The sequence below is a fragment of the Trachinotus anak genome, unplaced genomic scaffold (assembly GCF_046630095.1).
Source record: "Trachinotus anak isolate AG129_WGS33_773 ecotype Australia unplaced genomic scaffold, CSIRO_AGI_Tana_v1 ptg000007l, whole genome shotgun sequence".
Lineage (NCBI taxonomy): Eukaryota > Metazoa > Chordata > Actinopteri > Carangiformes > Carangidae > Trachinotus > Trachinotus anak.
In genome coordinates this window covers 4,285,373-4,305,984 of record NW_027273858.1, presented here as the reverse complement: position 1 = coordinate 4,305,984, position 20,612 = coordinate 4,285,373, and the positions used below count along the sequence as shown (strand labels likewise).

Sequence of the window (20,612 nt, the reverse complement as noted above, 5' to 3'; positions counted from 1 at the left end):
TCTGGAACAGTCATATGGACCATTTTTGAAATGCTCAGGAAAAAAAAAACAAAAAAATATAAGAGCTTGCTGAGTTACAGTTGCAAGTTTCTTTGGATTTTGTCAGTCTGAAGTCAGCCTATTTTCTGATTTAAGTCCAGACCTCTGAACTGTAGCGTCCAAATGCACTTAAGTTGCAATGCAGGGCCACGGGAGCACCTGCAGCACAACTGGCAGCATTCATCCTTCAGATGTTGAAAATTGTGAAGGGTGATTGCAGGTATTTCTCTTGCCAGTGACGTGCCCTTGTCTCCTTCAGGTCTTTTCTCAAAGCACCCATGTTCTAGTTCTCGATATTTTCTTAAGCAAGAGGTATCAGGGTCAGAATAACCGGTCCAGGCAGACGGCTGCCCATCCTGAGTCTGGTTTTGTTGGAGGTTTCTTCCTGCCCCCCCTGTCTCAAGTGCTGCTTTTTCTGGGACCTTTTGGGTTTCTCTCTATAATAAAGTAAATTCTTGACCTTACCTTGTAAAGTGCTGTTAGATAATGTATTTTATGATTTGGCGCTATACAAATAAAATTGAATTGAACTGAATTACCGTCAGTGTCCTCAGCAGCTTAACGTCTGATTTCAGCTCAGACAGACAGACGTCAGAATAATGTGGATTTCTTGGAGAAGTTAATTAAGGCTGCCTTTCACTGAATTTGTGTAACAGAGTATTCTTTGACAGCTGAGCAGTAGGATGTTAAGGACAAGACATTTGGATCCTACTGTGCATGTAAAGACGTTCACTGGCTGAACTCACAAATCTGGAGACACTTAAACACGTTGTTCAGAGCCAGCGTACACAGCAGGGTCTCACCCTCCTCCTCCTTCCCCCCGTGGAACTGTCTTCTGCTTAAACTCACCCTGACCTAGAAAGAACCTCTGAGTTAGTTCCACTCTGCACATTGAATAAACGTGACTATTAATCTTGACCTAAGCAGAGCTGGACACTCCCTCACTTCCTCTGAGTTATACCTCTATACCAGTTGGTGACAGTAATGCACTAATTCTCTGTTTGCTAATAGACCTCAAAGGAAGAAGAGGAGCAATACAGAGCAAAGTTGGGGTAATTTCCTGCTTTGCTTACTTTTTATAAATTTACCTTTAAACTCATTTTATCTTACAACACTGCTGCTGCTTGTGATTGAAATTCTTGTGAGCTGAAAAAGACACAATGACCAGGAGTTCTGATGTCTCAGGCAGAGGTATTTATTGCAAGCTGATATGCCGCGAAGGAAGTGATAAGCAGTACAATGACAGCAAATGAACCATAGAAGTGCCACACCAACTTCTGAAGATGGGTAACTATTCCCAGGTATCACATGGTTACAACATTTTACTGCTCTTTACTCCAAATAAGGCTAAACTTTATCCCAAACATTCAAGTGTGAAGATTATTATTATTGGACATCAAAATCTGCTAAATCTGCACTGTCACATGTTCTTTCCTTAGTAATATTACAAGTATCTTGTCCTTACTTAGCTCACCCTTGACAATAATTGGATTTGGGCAGTATTCAGTAAATTTATGCTTTTCTCTACCTCCTTATCTATAAAACCTTGGTTACCCCAGCAACACAGGATAAAAGTGTCTCTGGACATCCACTACCAGACATAATGGTGTCCAAACAGTAACACAGTGAAGGTCATTTTAACCTGTACTCTGGGACCAAAAGTGAGGCCTAGGGTAAAGAAGAAGAACACTGGGAAAAAAAAATAAATAAATCTTCCTCACGCTGCTTTGGCTCATGTTTTCTCAAAATGGCAGAGAGTTTCATGCTCTAGCCCCTCCCACAGCCACTGACGTGAAAAGGGGCTGATAGACTAACAGACTCATTAATTTAGAATCTATAGAGTTATAAAGATAATTGCTGTGGTGTGATTCCTAGATTAACACAGGAAAATTACAACTGGTTTGATGATAACTGAAAAAAACAAAAACAAACAATCAAAAATAAATAACTTTTGTATAATATAATGGAGTCAGTTGGTTGAGTATTAATGTCTATATACTGTATGTGTTTAGGAGATTGGTGCGGCACATATAGTGGGATGAGCCCTGCCTTTAAAATGTTATTCAAACTAACTTTTCTTCAAAACATTTTAAATGTATAAGAAGCTGTTGTCATGGGCTGGCATCCACGTCTGAGATGCATTACTCAGCACAAAATAAGTAATTTTTGTCAATATCCTGCCGCTCTCATATGTGCGACTTTTCCTCGTGAGTGTGCATGTGCATATCTAATTTTTTGCTTATGTCTGTAAGCATGTGATTGCATAGCTGGTAGCTTTGTGCCAAGACAGCAGAAGCCTGATGAGCATATTGTAAATGTTGATCGGCTTTTTCCTAGCGCCTCTGTCTCCTCACCTAAGGCCTAATTACACACACAGCACAGTGGCCGTGTGTGTAAAACAGTTTGCATCTCAAATTAAGCCTCAGGATGTCAGACAAGCATGTGTGCTTTGCTGATTCCTGTTTGGGAGATGTTTTTGTAAATGCAATATAGAATATTGTCTAAGTGTCTATCTACTTTGTTTGAAGATTAAATATCTAAAAACATGTATATTTGCAGATCCAGTTTTATTGCACATGCATTTTTAATTTCACAGTGTACAGTGGGATCCAAAATCTCAGCCCACTTTCAAAACTGTTCACCAGCTTTGCAAGACAAGAAGTTATCTTGGTCTCGTTATCTTAAGTGAGAGCTAAAACCCTTTGTGTGCATAATTGAAGCATAATAACAATGTCTCACTGTGACTAAAAATGTCATCAACACAGCAGCGAACATGAGCGTATTATTCACCAAGAAGAGTTTGTCTGACAGTGGCGTTGTCACTGAGCAGGTGCAGCCTGACAAACCTGAGGACGGAGGGGATATCTAATTCAGGTAAATGTGCGGTTTTTGCCATTTTGTATGGTTTCATCACCCTCCATTCAGATTAAACTTCAGGAAGTGAAGGTATTACTTTAAAGGCACAGCACTAATCTTTGAGTTTGTTTGGATTATAAAGCCAAACACATACTGTGGAGCTTATGCCTTTTCTCAATAGATTCAGTGCAGAGAAAATTGCACCTCTGCTACTGTTTAATCAGGATACATAAAAACGATTCACAGCCACTGCAGACTGGCCAAACACACCACAATGCACAGATATAAGCACTGTGATTGGGCTATACCTTCCCAAACAACATTATTTACGCTTACATGCACATATTTGTACCTTAAAAGTCCCATATTGTATAAAGTGAGATCTCCATGTCTTGTTTGATTATAAAGCAGGTCTAGGTTATAGATTAAAGTATCAAAGTGTTCAGTCCACGGAGAAATGCACACAGCCTGTATTCAGAAACTGAGCCTTAAAACGAGCCATCATGACTTATGTAACTTTGTGATGTCACAACAAAGCAGTCACCGCTACACCCCAAGCCCCACCCACCTGGACCCATAATCCAGCCTTGCAGGATTTGGCTTCTCTGAGTGTTTATCTGAAATCTGAAATACTTTTATTTGATCACTCAGAAAACAGTCTGCCAATCAGAAAAAAGGCTCAGAGCCTCGCTTCTGATTGGCTCACAGACCTGCGGTTATGGAAGCTCCAGAGAGAGGCCTGAGAGAGGAGATGTAAAACTACACTGAGATGGGTTTTGGCTCTTAAAACCACAAATATATCTTCTTATGGATATCAACACTTCAAATCAAACACCGGATAAGACTGGGACCTTTAACATGTATGAGATCCCTTACACTAACCTAAAGCCTACATCCTAACCTTAACCATGAAATCTAAACCAAAGATAATTTCAACTTTGCCAATTTCATAGTTGCCAAACCTGAAAACAGCTATTGCAAAACATTTTCACAAGAGACACACAGGATCTCCTGCAGTAATTCTGGTTTAAGGCCTGACACATTCCATAAATCCTACAGACACTGTCAGATCTCAGTATGTGTTTTGAAATTAGGCCCACCTGGGCTTTAAAATGTGATCAGAGCGGCTTTAAAGGCAAATGAGGCAAACAGAACTGACGCCAACAAGCACCCTAAAATTCTTGAGGTGGTATTTAAATGTCTCATTAAGCTACTCAGGCTACAATGTGCAGCTCACTCATTGGTCCTCTGGGAGCTGCATCATCTATTCTGAGAATTGATGACATCAACACTTTTGACCTGAAACCATATTAGCTCAGTACCAACAGCAAATCACAATTATATGAGCTAGAGACATGAAAAGCGAATGCTAATTGGTAGACATGGGGTTGTTTGTTGATCTGTTGGTGGGGACTGAACTTACTGGTTCACATGAACAACAGCAAACCTGAACCCTAGTCTCATCCTTGTCCAAAATCCTTAAACACAACCCTTAGTCCTCTTCACCTGCATCCTCACATCCTCACTTTCAAAGTCTAAAACTTCAACTGGCCCTCAAAAGACCATGAAACAAGAGCACACAGACACACACCAACATGCACATTTTTTAAAGCACTAAACCAAACATTAATTTAACCTTCACCAATGCAAACAGCATGGTACATTTGAGCAAGCATGATATCATCTTCCCGCTGCAGCAGATATTTCTGTTAGCAGTACGAGTTTGCCTCTCACCGATGTCTGCATTACCACTTTATCTCACTTTACATGTACAAGGTTTTGCTGGGATTCTAGAGTTATGATCATGTCGGATGGTGTGACCTTTGAATATTCAGAACATATTCAGGAAATGGAGAAGAATCACATTGGACAAGCTTTGAATACATTAGAGCACCAGTGTCTTCTTCAGAATATCAAAGCTGTGGTTTCAAACCAGGGGGTGGAGGACCCTCTATTGGGTTGCAAGATAACTGTCTACAATTATCCAATGAAAACTTTTGGTTGGGATTGATGTATGACACCGCTGCTGATGATGGGAAAAGGGTCAAGAACCAGAAAGGTTGTTAATCACTGTATTAGATGATGCTGATTCAAATATGTGTCTATCCCAAGTGTCAAACCACTGTAACGACACCCACTGGTTTGTGAGCTGCCGTTTTGAAGCCTTGAGTTTGTAATTTGGCCGTCGCAATCTAGGTTTTTTGAAACCAGAAGAAACCATATTTGGATGAGAAGGTAGAGCTGAGGAGGAGTGAGGGGTGGATCTGACCTGCTCTGTACTCTATCCTGATTGTCAGGCAGGTCGCCGTGCGTGGTACAGTCTGTCAATCACAAGTAGCCACACCCTGATGCATACCCTGTTTTATCATCTATTTTCTTCTAAATGGGACCATAATTTAAAAATTATCATCATGTTGTATCAAAGAAGACCTGGAACTAGCAACTGAGACCATAAACTCATTAGGAATTCATTTACTGAGGTAATAAATAAAATAAAGAGAGAACTCGGGTCATTTTCCCGTACACTTCAATACAATCAGACTTCTTTTTGCAACCAGTAAGTCGCTCCTTGATGGCCATTAGACAGAATGCAGGTTTTCTGCATTGCCTTCACTTTTCAGACCCTGCGTCTACGTCCATTTATATATAAAGTCTACTGCCTATCAACAGCATGAGCCGTTCATCCATCCCAGCAAATTCTCTGAACAATAAAATATCTAAAATACAGTGTAAGAAGTAAAGTCCTCTCTTTCTCTCTCTGTCTTTTCATATTCTCTCTCTCTTTCTGTCTGATCCTTTCATTCGCTCTTTCAGTTCTTCTCTAGTCATGACCCTGAAGCCGGCATGTGTCAGGATCTTCAGAGTTGTCAGTTCCAGTTACTGCTGAGCAAGCTTAATGAGAGCAGAAATAAAGAATGGAGGGGGGAGCATGGAAGGAGGGAGATGGAGACAGAGAGAAGGGATGAGCAGAAAGATGTGAGCAGGAGGAGAACAAGTAAAAGAAGGAGTCATGGAGTAATGGTGACATGGTGACATAAGGAGGCAGAGAAAGAGAGAATGGGATTGAGACTAATTATGAGAAGTCAGAGGAGGCATATTCCTCCACTTTGCTCCCTGCAGTGACTAAAAGCAAATACTACACATATAGAGCAAAAGCTTGTTTTAACCCACATTAACCGTCTTTGATCTTGCAAATCTCACATTGACACACACGCGTGAAAAATCATGTGAACATGCAGAAAGAAAGAAACATCTCACACAACACACACAAAGATGCACACACGCACGCTCAAACACACACACTGACAATTGCAACCTTTATTATCTATGGCTGACCAACCTTGTAACCCTGACCTGTAAAATGATAACAGAGAAGAGAAAACAAGAGGGGGGAGGGAAAAAAAAACATAATAGAAGAGGAGAAGACAAATGAGAGTGAAAGAGAGAAGAGTTGGTGAAAATGAGGCTGCATCTTGTTGGTGTTTTCTCATCTGGAAACTGTCATTCTGACAGAGGAAAAATCAAACCGCCCACTTTGCTCACATTGAGCTGAACCACCAGCAGCAGCAACTGCAATCCTCTCTTACTGCGATGATGGCTCATTATTTTGACTGCGCACCATTTTTTAGAGGGTAGACCTACTTAGAAACACACTGACCAGCTGACTGCTTAATAGAGGTGTCCTGCAATTGATTGTTTCATCAATACAATACCCAATTCCTTGATTCATTTGCGAGGTGAAAGTTTGTGAAAGAACAGAGACAGTGGTCAGTCACTTCTTACGGATAGCAACACTTCAAATAAAACACTGGAAAAGTGTAAAATATGGGACCTTTAGACCTTTAGCCACACTTTGTAATTTAGCCTGAAACAAATGATACATTTTCACATGGAAATCTAGATATAATTCTAACCATTTAACTATTTACCTACCCTCATATTTTCGTTATCTAAAGGGCAAAGCTTTCAAGGATCACCTTTATTTCTCAAGCTAATTCTTTGGAGTCAACACAGATTTTGTAATCTTAAAAAGATCTGATCAAAGGGAAAGTCAGGTGATTTTATACTGAATCCGCTGCCGTCCAGTCCAGTAGTTGTCTGGGTTCAGCAACCGTTCTTTAACAAGACCCGAGCTCAGGTGAAAACACACATTCATCCAGCTCAGGTGTCCTTCAGCAAGATACTCTCTGTGTGACCCTGTGTTCTGACCTCCAAACAAGAATCAATGAAGAATCACATTACACTTAAACTGTCTTGCGGAGGATTGCAGCGTGCTGAATGACAGAGTGTACCATCAAAACAGAGGGAGCAGAATTAGCTCTGATTACACAGAAAACACACAATCAATGTGGCTCTCATCACCACAGCTCGGGAGGAACGTCCTGCAACACATTAATCTCGACTGGAAATAGGTGTGTTTGTATGTGTATGTGGGATACAGAGAGACATGAGAGTGTGTTTGAGGGGGGGGTGTTAATTAAAGTCCTTGTGTAAGAGGGTTGGATGTAAAAGCCGCTTTCTGCCAAAGATCTGGAGCAGGAGTTCTGCTACAGCTTTTAGCAGTGCACACATTCAGACACTGTGGTGCAGTATGACTGGTTTCTCTATAGTGCAGAGGGATAACAATACAAGCATGGCAATGGGATATATTTGGTGAGAGGGGGAGACTGCAAGAAGGAGAGACAAGGAAAGAAAAGAGAGGATAAAAGAAGCAAAGCAGGAAAAGGGCCCGCTGAGCAGAGTGGATGGAAATAGAAAGCAACAGAACAGAACCTTGACGTGCAGATAAGCCTGAGCTACAATAGAAAACAGTAGAAGAAAACAGACAACAGCTGGTCAGAGGGATAACTCACGGAGGCAGGTGTTCTCTGTGAAAAACTCGGTGAACTTGTCACACTCATCCTTGTTGTTGCCGCTGTTGCTGCAGTCGCAGTAGGGAGACACACTGATTTTGGGCGAGCGCAGGTAGTTGGGAGTCATCACCGTACCTGCAGCAGGTGGAAGCAACCACAGTTTTTCATTCATGCATTCATCCTTCTCTGTTTAAGTAAGAAATGCAATCCGCAAAACAAGGATTCTCAGTCAATTGTTATTGTCAAGAGCCCCAATATGCTGCTGACTGAAGAGGAAAAAAAAGAATATTTAAACCCTGTAAGAGTCAGTTATCATCCTCCTTCTGTGTTAAATGATAAATGCCATAATAACAAAGTTAAATCATTGCTGCGTTTATTTCTTCCTCTCCTCCCCCATGCACAGGGGTGGTGTAGTGTGGTGGAGTTTCTCTTGGAAGCAGAATGCAGAGAAGCCAGGGTGAAGAATAGGCTTTCTCTCTGCGAGGGAAAGCAAATAGCTTCAGTCAGTGATTTCTCACTCCCCCAATGGATTGTTCCATCGTGCTGGCTGCGCTCCAAAACAGGCCTTTTTGTTTTGCAGTAGGCAGAATGAATTGGCGCTGTGCGGACAGTGTGTGTATGTGTGGTCTGGCTTTTCAGACTTTTGAGGACTAATTCTTGACAGCTCACTGTTGTGATGAGGACACACTGGGCTGTGAGTGACTGACACTGTTCAGACCTGGCATTAACGTGCCTCTTTAGTGATCCAATCACAAGTGGTCAGCTCTAAGTATGTCAGTTCAGTCCTGGCTTTAGAATGAGTCTCCAGCGGCCACTTGTGATCGGATCTCGCTTCCCTGCTTTATATCCAAATAAACACAAAATGAGTCGTTGTTCTTAGCCAGTCCGACAGACGGGCTATTGTCAGTGTGGTTGTGTTTATGTGTGTGTATTTCAGGGAGGGAGGGAGGGAGGGAGAGAGAGAGAGAGAGCGAGAGAGAGTGAGGCATGGAGAGGTTGAGTGAATCACTGCACTGTGCACAGCTCTACATCGAAATAAGGTTTTATCCATTTGAAATAGCAAAATATTTTCGGTTAATTACGAAACTGTGTTGGGACTAATGAGACTGTGGCAGAGGACGTCAGTAGAGGAGGCGGTCCTTCAATGTGGCCAAGGACACATCTGCATTCACACTGCAAAAAGAATGTGGCCACATGTGGCCCAGACCACCTCCGAGTGTGGAGTGATTGTGTCTTCGGTGCATTCACACCTGTACTTAGAGCTTGAGATCAGATCGGATCACCTGAGACAGATGTTAATACTGGGTCTGAACGGGGCCTTAGTTTGATTTTGTTCATGATAAACATCCATCACAGTTCACAGTCCCACCTCCTGCTACAACTTTTACCTACTGTAATTTCCATTAAAGAAAATTAACAACAATCCACTGAGACCTGGAGTAAATGCCAAGACATGGCCGACCAATAATGATCAAGTGTCCATGTGAACTCACCAATCAGACCCGAGTATGCGAGGAGGCAGTCCGCGTAGTTCTCCTTCAGACAGCCTGACAGCGAGCGAGGCTCCGGCTGGCAGTTGACAAAGAAGTCTGCCAGTCGTGACCTGCAACACACACAGACCCAAAAACATTTCAGAGCCAAACACGATTACAGCTCCAACGGATTTCAGATGAGGAACTCAGATGGCCAATGTGAGTAGAATATGCAGCGAAAATGCCCGGTCCAAATGAGCGCACGCTGGAAGTCATTTCTCTCAATGCAATTAGCCTTTTAATGGCTGCCTTCAGTGGAGCAAGATGACCCGCTTACGTATGCTGTGGCTGTTTTATATCCTGGAGTGAATGAGGGTAAAGGCAATTCTCCACCAGGTCTGTTCTGTTTCATTTACTGCCCACACAAACGTTTGTTTACACTTTTGCCACAGGAGCAGTCGCATGTGAAATTGAAATGGAGTTTGGATTCCCAAGAAATTCACCATTTGAAGTGAGATTGATTGTGATACACTGGCTCTTTGACACAAAGGGAAACCTGTTATGTCATCTCTGGACTCTAATGTCTTGAAGGAGAAAACTCTGGATCTTGTTTTTACAATTTTGGTCTTTTAAAGCAACGTTACCATTTTACTCTGAACATTGCTGGGATATTTTCACGAAAGAGATCAGAAGATCATAAGTTGTGCACAAACCCCTAGTTTAGCCATAATATCTAAATCATGCATTTGACAGTGAAACCAAAATTGAGTACACTTGAAATGTCACATGTAATTTCTCATTCCACAGACAAAGACAAAGTTGAACATGGGAGTCGGATGCCCCCGGACAGACTCCAAATTCCTCATATTTGCCTTTGGTTTGTAATCAAAATAAATGAAAGGTATTATTTTAAATAAAACATTTCAAAATCTATTATTAAATTGTTTACGACCTGTGTGATTATCTGGCAGCTTGTGTTCCTACTGTTGGACGCTACACCCCCTGACCTCAGCTACAAATAAGTGAAATGTTATCAAACTCAGACCAAAATAATAAAATATTAATAAAAAATAATAATAAATAAAAATAATATGATTTTTTCAGCCCATAAACATGTTACTCCATTGCACATCTACTGCTTGAAAACTCCACAAACACACTTCTGAAACTTTTTTTTGTCTCCTTCAGGAGAGCAGATTGCTGTGTTTAACTGGATGAGACAGTTACAACTTGCTAGCAGGAAGCAGTTGCAAGTATGAACCAAAACACATACACTCTCAATATGCACTGACAGTGTGATCTATCTAATCACACCAATCTGGTGCAGAGCTGTGCGTAGTGAGAGTTGTCAACAGCAGCCAGTATACTACACCTAACATATGGCGAGGGAGCTTGTGGAAATGCATGGCTTTAATCTATCTGCACTAACTGACAAATGGACTGGGAGGAAGCGGCGCTGCAGTGAGACCTGTTGTTCAGCCCTGAGCGTATGTCTGACGGATAGAGAACACCACGGAAAGAAAAAAAAACGACAGAGATGAAAGGAAGGACAGAAACTTGCAGCGTGAATTTACTGTTGTCGTGCTGCTTGCTGTTAAGTAGAGACAGAGGGGCAAGGAGAGAGGGAGGGAGACCTGAGGCCACAGGCCAAATGGAGCTCATTTATGATGCCTAATGCTTCCATTTAATCCCAGAGAGCCACAAGACTGCTGGCTGACTGCATAAACACACATACACACACTCCAGAGAGGGTGATGTCAGATGTCCATCACTGAATCTCATCAACTCTAAATGCAGGAGTTCTGCACAGTGTGTGTGTGTTTGTGTGTGTCTCCAGGCGTGAAGGCAGACAATTTATTTCTGCTGGTGTCGGTGACTGTAGTGACTATACAAGGAGGTGTCCATGGGGTGTGTTTTTGTGTGCGTGTGCACTTTTTAATCACAATGTGGGGACACAGTCACACTGCAGGGACTTGCTGTTCGTTCCCCAATAGGTAAACACCAAGTTTCAGGGTTACGACTTGGTTTATGGTTAAGATTCAGGATGGAATAAGGATCGAGGACCTCTCCGTGGAACTCAATGTCAGTCAATGCAATGTCCTCCTAAACGACCAGAGCAATCCTTTGAGGCAGGATTTTGGACTTTAGGAAGGCTTTTACAGCAGCAATGACTTGCTCCTCCGTCTCCTAACAAGGCAAACAGTTAGCAGAGTTAGCACAACAGCTGGCTGGTCAGGGTTTGATACTGCCGGACAAGGGACAACACAGTGGCAAAACCCCAAGAATATTTGGAGACTGGAGACTGTGTTGGAGACTGGAGACTGTGTTTTGATGCAGTGCTAATATGATGTGATGCATGTCAACAGTGGGACAGTGAGAGTGGAGTATCTTGATGTGGTGATGAGGGTGTTTTGACGCATCACACATCACAGGTTCGTGTCAGTCATTGAGCAGAGCCTTCCGGGACCTTGGCTGCATGTCATTCCTTATCTCTCTGCCTCCTAATTTTCTCATCTCTCTGCTACCGTCTACAAAATGCTCTAAAAATATGAGAAAAAGAGCTAGAATTTTTTGGGCCTCTTGTTCCCTACCTGCAGATGTAGTTGGTCTTGCAGGAGCCCTGCAGTTCCAGACAGTTGGGTTTCTGTTTCTCTTCGTATGAGCAGACGGGGACGATGGTCTGACGCCTGCGTTCAGAGCACGCCGTCTGGTCGCTGAGTGGACATGAGCAGAACAGCATGCCATAGCTGTGCTTTGGTGGAACCTGTGTGGCACAAGATTCACATTCACATCATTAATTCAAGAAGCGAAGTCATCTGCATGACCTTCATTTTTAATCCTATTATTTAATCATATCTGGGCCACTTGCTGCACTTTCAGAAAATTGCCATGCCAAGTTTTTCTGAAGTAGCAACAGCCAGAATTTGATCGATTATTGTGTTAAAATGTCAAAATTTGCTCCCATGTCTATTTTAACATTGCCTTAATAGAATAACAACTTCAATCATTTCTGATGCTAATGCTAACCGACACTGTTGATGGTAACAGCGCTGTAACAACAGGCTGCAACAGAAGAATGTCATCATAGTTTTATCTCCAACACAAAGAAACTTAAAGCTTGAGGCTGCTCACACACAGAACTCTCTGTTGTGAAAAAACAACAAAATTACACATCATGCTAAGATTAACAATGCTACACATTCTTTGTAGCTCTGTATCTATTCATATTGTTGCTTACTTGAAGCGGTCCCAGTAAAGCTATTCCAGAGAGACATCATAGGAGCCGGGTTATAATTACACTGTTTCACATCATTTTCTATGATATGGCACTGACAGTGAAAACATCTTTTGTGTTTGATGACTGAATCAATGTCAAAGCTCGGTGCTGGAAAAGCAAACCCAGAACAAAAAGGCCTGCATGATTATTTATTGTGATTCTGACAACCCATCTAACTTATTCACTTCAAAATCAGTCTTCCTTTTGAAGCAGGTCCTTTTTGACGGACATTCAGCTTTTATCAGATATCAGTTGTTTGGAAAACCTCCAGTTTGCTGCTTTGTAGTGTTTTATTTTTTATTTTTATGATTAGCTTGTATCAGATGTGCCTTGCCTTGTCAAAGAACTGCCGCAGGGCCTTGTGACACTTCCTCTTATTGCAGACTTCGGCGGTGGAGACGCGGCTGGTGCAGGGGCTGATGTAGGACGAGCGGTACTTCTTGCACGTGTCGTTCAGGTTGCAGGCTTTGGCGGCGTTCAGACAGTTGTTCTCTCTGGCCACCGCGGGTTCACCTGAAGACAAGGAGGGGCCAGGAGGCACGGGGGGAGGGAAGAGGGGTGACAACAGAAGAAAAATGAGAAGGAAGAATGAGAATCAAGCAGATTGTGATGCTCATGACTGCTCATTAAGTGTTGCATCATTAACAAAGGTCAGCTAATGAAGGTGAGAAAGAAGTAACAAACTATAAAATAGTATAAAGTGAAACAACAAAAAACTAATCCTGGATCCACACATGTGGGGCACGAAGGTTCATTCTCACCTTTTGACAAAAAATTCTCCTCAGGTCCAAATTACTTTTTTTTCCTGAAGATTTCAGCCACATTTCTTGATGGAGATGGAGTTTGCTCAGTTTCATGGAGACATTTTATTTCATGTGATGGAAATGTGATGGAGGTGACTAAGGTCATGTGATAGCAACTGAACCATCTCATGAAAACTGAGTAAAATACGTTTGGATAGATAAGAGATGTAGCTGAAACAACAGACAACCCCCTGTTGGGGGTTATAGGGGATTTTTGTCAGAATAGTGCCACATGTAGGACCTGCCTTAGGCGAAAGTGTAGTGGCACAAATCCACTGACAAATTTCCAATCAATCAAATGAATTATAGCTAGTTGATAACTATGAATCTGGGGCTTCCCTAAAGCTTCTGGGTGCCTGGGGAATTTACCTGTTTTTCCCAGTTGATAATTCAGCCTTGGGGCCAAATCTTGCTAAAGATACTGGTTCATGTTCTGTGTTTATGCTGAGAATATATTTCAGATCTTCTTTACTCTCAAATAACAATAACAAATCCAGTATCAGTGGGACTCTAAACACCACATGGAGAATTTACCTCCAGATCACATCATCACAAAAGAAAAACAATTCAACTCTGCAGGCTGCAGCGTTTCCACAACAGTGTACAAAAGCAGGGAGAGAGCGTGAAAAGACAAACGGACATAACAAGCAGGTGGCCCCTGCAACACATTCCTCTGTCTGTATCTGTGTATGTGCTGGCTGATTGTTTCTATGCCTGCATCTGTGCAGTGTAAGTGTATTGATGCTAAATAAGAACACAGGACCCCGTTTCTTTATTGGCCTAAATCAAACAGTAGCCCTTGTCTACATTGTGTGTATGTAGACTTCCTGCGGTCATCAAAGTCTCCAGTGCAGTGTCTCGCTCGTCTGTCAGTCTGGACTAATTGGCAGAATCCTCGTCGACCGTCTATTAATTAACATTTTCATAGATTTCTCCCCCTCCTGTTTTTTTGTTGATGAAACTAGAGCAAAAACAGCGTTTTTTTTCCTCTAACGAGCACCAATTTAAACGGGGGAAAAATGTACAGAAGCAGTGGGGCGGCAGACAGCAGAGGCACGCGGCAGGAACAATGTCAAGTTAGTCAACGATCGCCTGATGGAGTGTTGTGTCGAGTAAACGGTGTTAACAAGACTCGAAACATCAAGGCAAGGGAGGAGGGTAAAGACGGCTGGAGATTAAAAGGGACACAGAAACATGAGTGGGGGGGTTGAGTTGATTGCCTGGTGATGTATTAATTGGCAACAGAGATAATGCTGTTTGTTCTACCACAGAGGAGAAGATCCTTAAGATGAATGCTTTCCAAAAACCTGCGGCAGCTCCTGCTGCTGGCTCACGAATTGTCTCCAACTGATTCACCTCACTTTCACCTTTTCCCCCTGGCTGCCCTCCTTCCCTTCACTTGACCCTCCCTCTCCTCTCTGCTTGTCCCACCTCCTTTGGTCCACACCTCCCTTTGTCAGTTTCACTTGGCACTACACCTCGTGAGAATTTGAAATGAAAGGGCTCCCTCTGAGCTAAATTAGATCTTAAGCAAGAACGCTACTATACCGTATTTGCCAAAAAAAAACTAACTCCACAGCATTAATTATGTACAATTAATTATTTCCTTTTCATAAATAATCTTTATTGTTTTTAAATTGCTGACATTTAAGTCAAAAATAACAACTATTACTTTAATTAAACTGCTGTAAAGACTGATTTGGATGTTTGATATTCATTAGATAAAGTGGTAATATTTTAGTAGAATAACAGTGAATGTGTCTTTGAGGTGGAAAAGAAACACCATGCCAACCACGCTGATTAGCTATTCAGGAACACATGATGATATTTATAGCGCTGACCTGAGGTTATTTTTGCATGCAGCGGCAGGGATAGAAAGAAATCGTCACATGCAGTGTCTTTGGTGTGTTTTTTTTCTTCAGTGATTTCAATCACAGCAACATTGCTCTTGAATGTTTTGTTGTTGAAGTGCCTGAATATTCGTTTACAGAATTTGCTCTCCACCTCATTCATACTTAATCTAAATATAATTTCTCCAAACTGTGCTGTAACCTGTCATTTTAGCATGAAAGATTTAGAAGAAACTGCTGAAGCTACAAAGTTAATCCACTTATATCACCATAATAACAACATTTCACCGCCAGACTTTTGTAATGTCAGTAATGACAGCTGCATGGTAGCGTTAATGAGGTTTTGGAGAAGCAGTGTTTGGTTCAGTACACATGATAGTCTGCAGTACAGATGCACACAAGCAAACACAAACAACACACACACACACACACACACACAAAAGCCCACATATAACAAATCTTGACTATATCTAGATGTGGTTTTTTGGTGAGAATTTCTGAAAACAATTTCAAGTCATAATTCAAATAATAATAAGAAAAATAAAAAGAATTGAAACACTTTTGCTTCACACAACTAAATGTTTGACAGGTGCATCAGAAGGCTGCAGGACAACGACCTGTGTTACCTACAGCTGGTTTACTTCAAAAAACACCTTCATCAGGCATCACACATGAATAATATGTACAAAGACATCATAGATCATTGAATCACACGACCACAGAAATTAGGCCGACTGAAACGCATCACTTCACCATCATCCACACGATAAAACTTTTCTCATTTCTCCATCACTTCAATCGCTCTCAGACACCTCCACTCCTGATGCACCTCTCCTGCTCATCAGCTCTCACATCTGCCTTCAGTTTCCTCCTTCCTCTTTTGCTGTGTCTGTCTCTTCTCTCTGGATCAGTGCGCTCGGGGATCAGACACATGGACCTTTGTTCTTTGAGCTGCCTCAGACTGACTGACTGACTGATTCTCCTCTGTTAACCCCGCAGTTTGTCCCCTGGGCAGAGGAGCGACGAGTTTGACTCTTTCAGTATCATTTGCCTTATTTGAAAGGACTTGATCAATAGTGCACAGGCAGAAGACCCCTCGGGTTAGGTTATGAAGTGTGGGAGGCTCACCCTGAACCTTTCATCACACAGACTGAACTGGGCACAATTCGATTTCATCCTCTTTTACTGTGAATGATTTTTAAAATGTGAGCAAAAAAAAAACAAAAAAAAAAAACAACTAAACAAAGCAAAACAAAAACAACAGATCACTTCTTTTCCTTGAACCAGGTACCAATTTGGGACCCAATGTACCAAGGAGGTACATTAAGGAACCAACATTTAATGAAAGAAGAAGAGTAAAGAAAAGAGGAAGGAAAGGGGAAGAAGAGGAACTTTACTTGAACACTACTTGAGCTTGTGTCGTAGGATTAGTACATATCGAGAGTTTTTAAGACCGTTTGAGGCCAAAGCTGGTTGGCATTTTAAACCATTATTCCTGACTCAGGCTTTTAATATACTTCTTTTTATCCTTGCTCTGCCTGAGTGCCTGAAGAACGTGTTCTTTTCTGTGACCATTTATCGAAGGATTCCTGGACTTTATGTATGCGAGGCTGATTGAGCGCTTGGCCTCTCCATTCTTTTCATATCAGGAGTTTTGCTATGATATATAACTCTCATCAGCTCGACATACACCACATCACCAAAGCTCAACAGCAGGTGATTGACAGTCTCCTTCACTCATACAACAAAATGAACTTTTCTTCCACCTGGGTGAACACACTGCTTACTGTGCTGCCACTGGTCGTCTGATTTTCAAATAAGAGAACCTGCTCAGAAAACATCAAATTTCCCCCACAAACTTTTCTAATCTGTTCCGGATACATCAAAGGTGAGAAATAGGTCATGCACTTGTAAAATCAGGCTTTAACACCAGTTAAACAGTTTTTATTTGCTTGTTGACAGGGTTTGTCAGTTTCAAGTTTCAGGGAGTTATGTCATCATCTCTTTAGTGAAAAATGAACACATGATGTACTGCGACTTTGTGAGGGTTAATCTAGTATATATGAAAACTAGGTCAAAACCCAGTATATGGCTGAACGCCTATTTGCATTCTGCCTCGTGTCAGTCGGTTTCATTCTTTTATCTGTTTGCTTCTGTCCTACTCTATGTGCACAAATACAAAGTGTTTTAATACAGCAGAATTCCTAATAAAGCTGTTCTCATTTACATGTTTCTGTGTTTCTGTTGTCAGACAATGGAACAAGGATAAAATCCTGATTTTATAACTGCAAAATCACCAAAACACATAAGTCAAAGACAAAGGCTGTGCTGGGGTTTCGACTAGATGTACTTGTAAAATGATCAATCAGAGAGAAAGTTAGATGCCCAACCTTGCATTTGAATGGCAATGGGCGACTTTCTTCTAAAGTAGCAATGGAGTAGGTTCTAAATGGGTAAGAAAAGTCGGGAAATCTAGCAACAAAGGTGCTCAGTTGGCAACACTGCCTGTAAACGCCACATAATGACGTAATATAAACTGTTCACACCAAAATCATTTTGAAAGAACAATGGCCAATGGGGAAAGTCGAACGCTCAGCAGCCGACCAGTGGTGTAACCACTGGAGCATCCAGCTGACCAATGGTGTAACTTCATCATTCAGTCAGTCAGTCAGTCAGTGACATACATTTGCTGGTCCCACTGTTCCAGTTCAGCCACCACCAGAGACCATCATCACAAAGTGGGAGTGTGTGCTGTGGGCTCTGTCATGCTATTAAACATGAACAAAAGTCAGGGGAATTTTTGACACTAGTAAAGATGAATGTTTGTCTTTGCTGCATAAATCTGCACATAAGTGTGTGTGTGTGTGTGTGTGTGTGTGTGTGTGTGTGTGTGTGTGTGTGCTGCTTTAGCCATTTCTCTTCTCCAACGACAGCATGTTGGGAGTCCCCCCGCCCTCCACACATACACACTCTGTAATGCACACAATATACTGTCTATACCCTACTGCGCCCCTAGTGTCAGCAAATACATCTGCTGAACTCCCCTTGCACTCCTGGCAGATGGCATTGTCTCTCAAATACACACAAACACACACACACACATAGTGTGCTCTGACAGGGCCCACACAGGGTTGGGGCCAGGGCCATCTGGAGGCCTGGTAGGGGGAACGAGGCCCCCCGAGTGGCTCATGTTTCCGATTCAGCCTCAAATTGATTATCATGTCGCCTGCTTCCTCCAGTCCCGCTGCCCTTCCACTCGCCACCCCCACCTAATTTCAATTACCAAGGGACGCCACGGGGTCGAATTCTGACCTCAACCGCCTCTGTGCCCCCCTGTACCACTCCTTAAGTCCCTGTCCTCATCTTCTCTTGTTGTTTCTTTCTTCCTCTTCACTCTCCCTCTGTGACTCCTCCGGACCTTCCTTCCTCCTTCCCACAAATCCCCCTTTTCTGTTTTGCTCTCTGTGCTTCTCCTTCATGTCTGTATCCATGCAGTTTTGGATGTATTCCAATCATTACCTCCTTTCCTCTTTCTCTGTCATCATCATCCATCTCTAAACTTCTCTCTTGTGGCTCTCATCTCTCTTGTTTCTTCCTGTGTCTTCCTTTCTCTCTGCCATCTGCCCTTTATTTTTTCTTTAGAGAAAATTGGAGTCATTTAATGGCCTTCAGTGGCTTTTCAATGCCTATTCAAAACTCCCACAATCTGTGTCACAAAAATTATATCATGCCAGTCTTTGTGAATGGTAAATGACCAAAAATTGGCCACTGTGAAAACCTAACGATTTGACAATGTTGTGTGATTTTACTCACCATGGTTTCCGTGTTATTCTTTTCTTGTCTCTGGGTTTTTGCTTTTGCAGGAGAAAATTCACTTTTGTATCATAATTGATATTGAGTGCTAAGAAAAACCCTGAATGTGGGAGGTTACAGCAGATCCATCAGGAGGCTAACAGTGGAGTGTGACTTGTATTGAATGTCTATGGTGGAGTTCATGATGCACAGTTAAAATGTTTAACACTGAGTAACTTTCTTTTTTCCAAACTTGCCCTGTGATCTGATGACAGGGAAATAGCCCAATTGTGGATACAGCCTGACAAAAGGGAGTAATGTGTTGTGCACAGTATTTACCACTGCCCTCCATCCATCCATCCATCCATCCATCCATCCATCCATCCATCCGTTTTCTTCCGCTTGTCACAGTGTCAGCAGGCTAAGCAGGCTAAGCAGGGTATTCCAGGTGTCCCTCTCTCTAGCAGAGCTTTTCAGCTCCTCCTGGGGGATCCCGAGGCATTCCCAGGCCAGAAGAGGTATATAATCCCCCCAGCCAGTTCTGGGTCTACCCCGGGGTCTTCTCCCAGTCAAATGTGCTCAGACATCTTGCTTTAGACCTACCATCATCATCATCATCCAAAAGATACGAGCATGACAATAAAAATAAGGTGTAAAATAATCTGGTGTTGGCAAAGAAAATCCTCAAAGAAAACACTGAATACGAGTATGAATGAGAAACAGATTTTCCATGCCAGTGATTTGACCATTCTGTTGTCCTTGCTATGAGTCTTGCTATAGTTGCCGTATATGTAAATTGTCCCTGTCATAGCTATTTTAAATATAGTGTCGCACCATTGTCCCAGCAGTGTTTGTCATTGTCTTTTTTACACTAGTCCGACAGAACACATTACTGCACTTCATCCAGCCAATTGAGGGTCACTTGACAGGTGTGTTCTGTTTCCACTGCTAACAGCTCTATGGAAGTGGAAACAGCGGCTGCATGTAGTGTCACTGGGTGACAATCTATAATTCTAAACCTCTTTGTTTGCTAAATACAATAAAAAAAAGTGCAGGGATTTGTCCAGGTGGCGTGGCTGCAAGGGATTACACAACAAACACGCTCACACTCAATGCTTTGCACATCACACACTGTGAAAGGGGAAAGTTATGACACACTGCATATAGAGCTAAATAAATGCCTTTAAATTAACATTTAGAATTCATTTGTGTCTTATGCTTCCAGGCTGTGCTCTTAAACTGCAGATACTGCACAGAGGATATATTTTAAGCAGTGCTAAACATTTATAATCTTTTATTATCAAAGAATTATTGAAGTCCATTAATAAGCAACAATTCAGTTGTTTTAACTTGTAAAATATATAGAATTAGAGACTTTTTTATATCAATGTAAATGAAATATTCTGGGGTTTTAAAGAGCTGAGAAATGATAATATATAGTGAATATTATTGACATATGCATACATCCTCTGAGTGAGTGAGAAAACTTTATGAAACACATATTTTTACATTTTTATGTAACTGCATTAAATGTTCTGTAATCAAACATTGTGCTCACATAAGGAGTATGTATGCAAAAGGACATGACTTTTTTCAGCTTGTTTTTGAAATTGAATTCAGCAGCAAAGGAGGTTGCACAGGCTGTCTGTCTGTGGCACAAATACCAAATC

General features: G+C 41.9%; 1 protein-coding gene across 3 annotated transcripts in view; it reads right to left on the bottom strand.

Moving 5' to 3' along the window:
* gfra1a (gdnf family receptor alpha 1a) overlaps positions 1 to 20,612 on the bottom strand; it is a 219,076-nt gene that overhangs the window by 14,116 nt on the left and 184,348 nt on the right. For all 3 annotated transcript variants that reach the window (XM_071479988.1, XM_071479989.1, XM_071479990.1), the window contains 4 exons: positions 12,832 to 13,010; positions 11,812 to 11,984; positions 9,242 to 9,351; positions 7,749 to 7,883 (listed from right to left, as the gene is read on the bottom strand). In XM_071479988.1, coding sequence (XP_071336089.1) covers positions 7,749 to 7,883; positions 9,242 to 9,351; positions 11,812 to 11,984; positions 12,832 to 13,010 — 597 coding nt within the window. The remainder of the gene's footprint in view (positions 1 to 7,748; positions 7,884 to 9,241; positions 9,352 to 11,811; positions 11,985 to 12,831; positions 13,011 to 20,612) is intronic.